The sequence below is a fragment of the Mercenaria mercenaria genome, chromosome 17 (assembly GCF_021730395.1).
Source record: "Mercenaria mercenaria strain notata chromosome 17, MADL_Memer_1, whole genome shotgun sequence".
Classification (NCBI taxonomy): Eukaryota; Metazoa; Mollusca; class Bivalvia; order Venerida; family Veneridae; genus Mercenaria; species Mercenaria mercenaria.
The window spans coordinates 4,330,878-4,339,136 of NC_069377.1; the positions used below are offsets into that span (position 1 = coordinate 4,330,878).

Consider the following 8,259-nt stretch of genomic DNA (forward strand, 5'->3'; position numbering starts at 1 on the left):
GAAAAGGGATTGGTTAGATGTTGGGGTAAGAGGGATACTGGTACTAGGGACATTTGTGAGACACGTATCAGTAAAATTGAGAAAGCGTAACATAAAACTTTAACCAGCACTACTACAATATACGACCCCAGTGCCAGTGACTTTGATCTCTGGGTCACCTGACCTTTAACTATCAGATGTCCGCCAAATACCATGTCCAACCTTTACGTGAAGTTTGATGAAGTGCTGTAGTTAGGTAGTTACAGTGGAATTAGACGCTTGTCATTACACTTCAGCCTGAATGCCATTATACTTCAGCCAGAATGCCGTTAAACTTCAGCCTGAACGCAGTTAAACTTCAGCCAGCATGCCGTTAAACATCAGCCTGAATGCCATTCAACTTCAGCCTGAATGCCATTAAACTTTAGCCAGAATGCCGTTAAACTTCAGCCTAAACGCCATTCAACTTCAGCCTGAATGCCATTCAACTTCAGCCAGAATGCCGTTAAACTTCAGCCTGAATGCCATTAAACTTTAGCCAGAATGCCGTTAAACTTCAACCTAAACGCCATTCAACTTCAGCCTGAATGCCATTCAACTTCAGCCAGAATGCCGTTCAACTTCAGCCAGAATGCCGTTAAACTTCAGCCTGAACGCCATTAAACTTCAGCCAGAAGGCCATTAAACTTCGGCCTGAATGCCATTAAACTTCAGCCAGAATGCCATTAACTTTCAGCCTGAACGCCACTAAACTTCAGCCAGAATGCCTTTAAACTTATGCCAGAATGCCATTAAAGTTCAGCCTGAATGCAAGCAACGATGTAAGTAACAGCCTTCCTTTACTCTTCGAAAAGTGTAACACTACTTCATGATGAATATCTACTGATGCGATACATTCTCTATCATTATCCGATTTACTATAAATTCTGTTTAATCAACCAGTTGTAATAAAGAGACTGTTCCACCTCAATCTTGACCTTTTACCGCCGGTGTTTATAGTTCGTAAAACAGATAAATTTGCAAATTGAATATCCAGTTAGAGCGGTTCTTAACGAGGGCTCAGCGCGAAACTATTGTAAATGTATGAATATCTACTGATGCGATACATTCTCTATCATTATCCGATTTACTATAAATTCTGTTTAATCAACCAGTTGTAATAAAGAGACTGTTCCACCTCAATCTTGACCTTTTACCGCCGGTGTTTATAGTTCGTAAAACAGATAAATTTGCAAATTGAATATCCAGTTAGAGCGGTTCTTAACGAGGGCTCAGCGCGAAACTATTGTAAATGTATATAAATAAAGAATAAGATACAACAGTTTCGCGCTGAGCCCACGATATATACTATTTGCAACGGTACAAATGTTAACGAAGACTCATATGAAAAGATTCCAGCGGTATTATGATTGCATAATCTTAGGCCGCCGGCACGATCCAATAATATCGGGTATAAGTTCAATATTTAGGCCGCCTGGACGATCCAGTAATACCGGGTATGAGTTCAATTTTTAGCCAATAATATCGGGTACGAGTTCATTTATAGGCCGCTAGGACCATCCAATAATATCTGGTAGGAGTTCAATTTTTAGGCCACTAGCACGATCCAATAATATCGGGTATGAGTTCATTTTAGGTCGCTAGGACGATCCAATAATATCGGGTATGAGTTCATTTTTAGGTCGCCGGCACAATCCAATCATACCGGGTATGATAAGACCTGTTCTTCAAAACAATCAATTAAATGGTCAGTTTCTTATGAGAGTGATTTAATGTTCTCAGTTTCGTTTCTAGCTTAGTATATTTTAATAATTTAAATTTCACATATTGTACAATTCTCCCTCTATGGCGTTTGGACCTTCCGAGTGGTCAAACTCGCTGACACCGAATCCATTACCGCAAACCGCAGTGGATTTGAAACATCGCTTGTATTGTGTGCGAAAGCCATCAAGTTTCTTTACGGAAGGCGAAAACTATACCCAATATGTCCAAAAGAAAATCTGGTGTGTCCATAACACCTAAAACTGTGTTGGTTTGACTAAACAAAACAAACAAAGTGTTGTTTTTTTTTTTTTTTGTTGTTTTTCTTTTTAGAATCATACTTGCAGCAGATGCAATAGGTGTATTATGAGAAATACTTTAAATTTGTGCAAAATGTATCTTTTCTCTTTTAAAGTTTTTTTACTGCTTGAAAAAATGTGCTGACTTTTACATTTATTGAAACGTTTGATGTCTAGCAATTTAGACATTACGCTCAATACAAAAATTTGAAATGCCTCAAATATTTGGCTTAATGCATAATGCAGATATAAAAAAAGATAAGATTAGGTTACTAATGCTAACAATTTTTCACTCATAACCTTGCTGAACTGACAGGCCTGTTATGAATGTGTAACGATGTACCATAATAATCTGATAAATTTAAGTATAACAAGGTTATCTTTTTGTAAAAGCTATTCAGCCCGGCGTTTATTATGTCACTATTTATTCTGCAGCTGTGAATTATTTGAACATTATCCGTGTAAAAAGCACATAATTGAGCCGCACCATGAGAAAACCAACATAGTGTATTTGCGACCAGCATGGATCCAGACCAGCCTGCGCATCCACGCAGTCTGGTCAGGACCCATGCTGTTCGCTTTCAAAGCCTACTGCAATTAGAGAACCGTTAGCGAACAGCATGGATCCTGACAAGACTGCGCGGATGCGCAGTCTGGTCTGGATCCATGCTGGTTGCAAATGCACTATGAAGGCATGATCATTTTCATTTGTATTTTAAGTTTATAGAATGACCATTTGCATATAATTTGCATATAATTTGCATATAATAATGCTACTGCGTATACGTTTTTGCTGATGTGTAAATGGAACAACAAACAAGAGTGCCAGAATGTCACAATATTCGCCCGTCATGTAAATGTTAAAGTAAATAAGTTCGGTAGACAGTAATCCCAAATAATGACATATCACCAGGTTAAAAAGTTTCAAGAATCAGCAATTTATAGTAGCAACAAACGGAAGTAAGTCTACAAAATTTTCCAAGCCCATCCCCCCCCCCCCCCCCTCCCATAAAAACTCCTTGCCAGGTAAAGATACCTTAAAATACACCTTAAATTTGAAAGTAACATCGATGTTGTACCATAGAAAAGTGGTCTTGGTTTTATAAAAAAAAAGTTACAATATAAGTATAGTTAGAACAAAGGGAGGTTAATCTTAAAAAAATAAATTCTTAGTCCACAAAAAAATCCTTACTAGTGCAGATAGATAAAAAATACACCTAATAATTGGATGTAACATGCATGTTGTACCACAGAAAAGTAGTCTCGATTTTTCTCTACGGCCAGTAATAAAAAGGTTACAATATCAGCTATTCATAGTAACAACAAAGGGAAGTAATTCTAAAACTAGGGACCTGGTTCTTGCCCATGACACTCCGTCTCATGGTCACACATGATGGTGGTAAACAATTGCGCTAAGTTACATTAAAATCACTCCATGCATGAAGAAGAAATGTTCTGTACAAAGTCATTGTACTCTGTAACCTTGACCTTAGACCTTGGGACCTTGTTCTTGCGCACGACACTCCGTCTCATGGTGGTGAACATTTGTGCCAAGTAACATCAAAATCCCTCCATGCATGAAGAAGAAATACTCCGGACAATATATCGACATTAGACCTCTAAGTGTGGCCTTGACCTTAGACCTATGGACCTGGTTTTGCGCATGTCACTCCGCCTTATGGTGATAAACAGATGTGCTAAGTTACATCGAAATTCCTCCATGCATGAAGAAGAAATGCTCATGACAATGTCATTCTTGTATCTGACCTTTGGACTCTTAAGTGTGGCCTTGACCTTAGATCTAGGGACCTTGTTCTTGCGCATGACAGTCCGTTTCAACGAGTTGAACATTTGTGCCAAGTTACATCAAAATCTCTCCATGCATGAAGAAGAAATGATTCAGACAAAGTATGTGGACGCCGCCCGCACGCCCGCCCGCCAGGGGCGTTCCCTTAATACGTCCCGTTTTCCATCATTATTATGATATTGCCAGATATATTTTGCCATTTAAGCGAAAATTTCGAGTTCTCACTATATTGCCTATATTTTAATGATTACAATTCAATACACAACAGGTAAATACTTGACATTTCTTCGATTTTTTCTTAAGGTATGTTTATTATGAGGTAGAGCAACAGATGTGTGTTTTTTGACTACGTCAGTACGTGTGCAAAATTTCGTAAAACTTTTAACTGATTATATATGAAAGGTCTGTCGGTAGTATAAAGCAATGAACCGTGGTGCTCTTACCATCGAATATTTAGTACGTGCGACCTTTTAGCTAGGTTAAGCGTCCTTTCTTCTGTTTCAAGTTTTTGTAAGTACTCAAACACCTACAGCTGATCCAGGTAAATTGAACCTTAAACCTTTACAACATAAAGAAAACGGAAGTTATGAACTATTTTGTAGGTGTATTGTGACACTGTTTAGCAGGCTTCGGAAGTGTCATGTAGTTATACCGTGTCATTCGCATGCACCCGATCATGAGAAAATCACGTATTACTACTTTAAGGCTGCATTGACACCTTTAAATGTTTCATAAAATTTGAAAATTTTCCACTCTGTTAAAAAATGAATTAACCCATGTTTAATGATAAAAGCTTGCTCAATATGCGTATACAACGCTTCGTGTTTGTATTATAACTTCCTGTTTGATTATAAAATATATAGAGAAACAAGTATACTTTTAGTTGTTTGATTTAATTTAATTTGAAGCACATACAATACTTAATGACTTCGATCTGGGACAAAACAAAACTGTCATGTTCATTTTACTGCAAAAGTTATTAATCACTACTTTACTTATTAAAAATTCTAATACGCTTGTCTCTGTTAAAACACTCTTACGCTAGAACGACGTCACGTTAACGTGCGGTGACGTCAATGTTTTTGTTGCGACCAAAAAAGAGCGCTACTATATTTGATCTACATTTTTAGATTAAGGGCACATTAGAATCGAAATAATTTATACCAAAAACCGTATTTTACTAGTAACACTATTTATGCACTCGGGCGGTTATACGTCGTACAAATAATTTCACTCGTGCTGCGCCCTCGTGAAATTATTACGCCCGACATATAACCACCCATCGTGCATAGCCTAAATAGTGTTAAAACACTCTTTTGCTATAAATTATTTCTTAATGAAAACGTTTGACGTCTAACTATTTAGATTTAACGTCAGATAAAAGTCGATCCAAACTCATTGCACGTACAAAATAATTAGCCATTGCTTTATTAGTCATATTACAAAATATTTAAAAGCAATACAATTTTATGATTACGGTACAGCTGGTTACACCCCGTCAGGTGTTTAAACATTTTGTAATAAAATCAGTTTTATAAGGTCAAAGTGATCTTGAAAATAAATGCCATGAAACTTAACCAGCTTTTAACCGGATCAAAAATCTACGTACGAAAAAGGCACATATTTTGCATGTCAAGTTAAAATAATTTTCACAATATCTTTGGTTTGGGGTCACAATGACACAATGTATGTCGAATCACGACTTTTCCTGCTTTTTTATGGTTGAGGACTCTCCCACTTGTCTCTCTATGCATTGTTTCAGGCCTGTGCGGGCACTTGAGTAGAACCACCGACCTTCCGTTAGCCAGCTAGAGCGCTTTATAGTGTAGCCTTTTCATTTTTGATAAGGGGTTAGGTCAGACATTTTCGTTCAGTGCTCCCAAAACTTTATTCCAAATTGATATCGGGATATGCTCTGTAACTATTTTTTTCTTGGCTGGGGTTTCATCATTTTTACTATAATCTGCGCACACATTATACACACATACACTGTAAAACGTATCCAGGTAAAAATTAGCAATATCTAGGCTGTACATGTGCATTTTATGAAAAGCACACTCAAAACAGTGAAAATATGATTTTTTCATTTTTTTTTTTATTTTTGCTGCAAAATTTAACTGAAATTACAATTTCGTAAAATTCTGCGGAAAATGTCCGCTTTCGAGCAGAGATTACTTATTAAATATAAACAAGAAAAACTGGAAATTCACAATGAAAGGGTCTAAATCTTTTCATATTAAAAAAAATAAACTACTTCATATTGGTGAAATCAGTCCCGAAAACCACGTCTCCATTTGTGATACGTGAATGAAAAAAAAAAAAAAAAAACAGTAACGCAAGAGAATACAAGTATGGATCCCGATGTGGGTAATTACCAATTTGGTGGTTTCCTCCCTCTCACCATACCCAAAAAGAAACTATTAAATTATGATGCATATGTCATGACAAAAGGTACCCGGGATATCTTTTTTCGAGATTAAAATTGTTATGCAAGAAGGAAAACAATATTTTGCGTATTAAAGAGTTTGTTTTTTTATTACGCTTTAAACGTGCTTAAATTAGTTCAATTATATACATCAATGACCACTAATATCCGCACCGGTCCTACTCAAAAAGTCTGGCTGGTTGATTTGCTTGGTATACAGGCTCCAAGGGCGAAAATTATTCTACATTTGATGTTTTACTATTCCAACAAAGCACGGAAAAAGGACTTTATGTAAGTGAAAAATACGAGAGAGCAACACTACACTTTGTGGTTGTTCTGATGAAACGAAGGCAGTCTTGCAAGTAGGAAATTCATTGCATGTCTGACTGTCGTAATGAAAGTCTATGAAAACAAAATAATGGTCACTAATCATTGAAAACTATTGGAAAAAAAGAAAATTGAAATACCATTCGACCATTTTTTAAATGAAAAGGCCTATGTTGAATTCCGCTCGATCAGCTTGCCGAACTGTAACGTGGGATATTGCACACAAAACAATGACAAATATGTGTGCACGCATTACTGTCATGAACCCGGATTTCATACGCTCAGTAAATGATTGATATAGATTTTTTGTGTATTAACAATTAGTGTTACATATTTGCTTACGTTTAAACATCAATCATGCAGTGAACTTCCTTCACTGCGTTTACACAATGAGCCTATATTATAGCGGAACGGAACGGAACAGAACAGAACAGAACAGAACAGGTAATGTAAATTACAGGTAGTGTAAATATAAACGCTATTATCTTAAAAGAATCCATTTTGGTAAAAATCTGAGTTTCAACAACATAACGCGGTAACAGATCTTATCAAAACGATTCGTCCATAAAGATGAAATAATTAATGCGTTTAAAAAGAAAAGCTTGTAAAATAATTATTCAGATATTAATTAGATTTTTTCATAACAAATAATATTATAACAGATCTTTATTCAAGAAAAACTGAGGCACTAAAAAGCAAAGTTATATATTTGTATGAGAGGAACTCTTTAAAAATTATCAACTCTAGAACTTAAATTTTATCTCGTCGACTCACAAATAAGTACGATAAGGATCTGATGAAAACTAAAAACGTCGCTACAGGAAATTCCAATACTTACAAAATATGCACATTCCCATTATAATCATAAAGAACTGGTCGATGTTGGTTTCCAACTGTTCCAAGTTATCCATATTTAATTCACTATTGTTTGAGCTCATATTTAACACGAACAAGGTTAATTTCTATGTATTTTTCTTTAAATACTGTTTCAGAGCCGACACATTGGAAAATAATTCTACCAGTTTCAAATTTCTGAACATGTAAATTATACATCAATTTTTTGGTGATGCAACACAATTGTTGGTGATCCCGTTTACATTGTCTTAATGATATTACAAATCCTTTAAGCTATGAAATAAAACATTGATACCTATCAGGTGATACGCATCGTAAGTTTCATTAAACCACGTCACATGCGTCAGTTTCCAATGAAAGTGAAAGCGCTAGCAAATTAACTCCATTTTATATATAAACACCCTGTCATTAACAAAAATAACAAAAACAACAACAACAGCAGCAAACAACAACAGCAGCAACAACAGCCGTTAAAAGTACTATATTGCTTAAGTTGAACACTCCTAAACATGGCTGTGTTTTTTTATGTCATACATAATGTATTTCTTTCAATAAATGAACCGAAAAATCATGAGAAGTTTGATCAGAAGTGTGGACATCTTCAAGACTGATAAATTTGCAGATAAAATTTGAAACAAAACAATAATGGTCAGACGTAGGACTCAAACCCACAGTCCAAACACTGGCAGCGGCGCAGCTACCTGCACCTGCGGTCTTGTATTATATGCAATAGTTATAACGCAATTTAGGTTCGGACACGGAAAATACATTTATGGAAATATAACGAATATTCATGAGTGTTAGAT

At 35.9% G+C, this 8,259-nt stretch overlaps 1 protein-coding gene across 1 annotated transcript in view; it reads right to left on the bottom strand.

Annotated features, from left to right (window-relative positions):
* LOC123536390 (uncharacterized) overlaps nt 1-7,721 on the bottom strand; it is a 45,962-nt gene extending 38,241 nt beyond the window's left edge. The window contains exon 1 of the mRNA XM_045319546.2: nt 7,437-7,721. Coding sequence (XP_045175481.2) covers nt 7,437-7,536 — 100 coding nt within the window. The 5' untranslated portion in view covers nt 7,537-7,721. The remainder of the gene's footprint in view (nt 1-7,436) is intronic.
* Nucleotides 7,722-8,259: the final 538 nt, after the last annotated feature.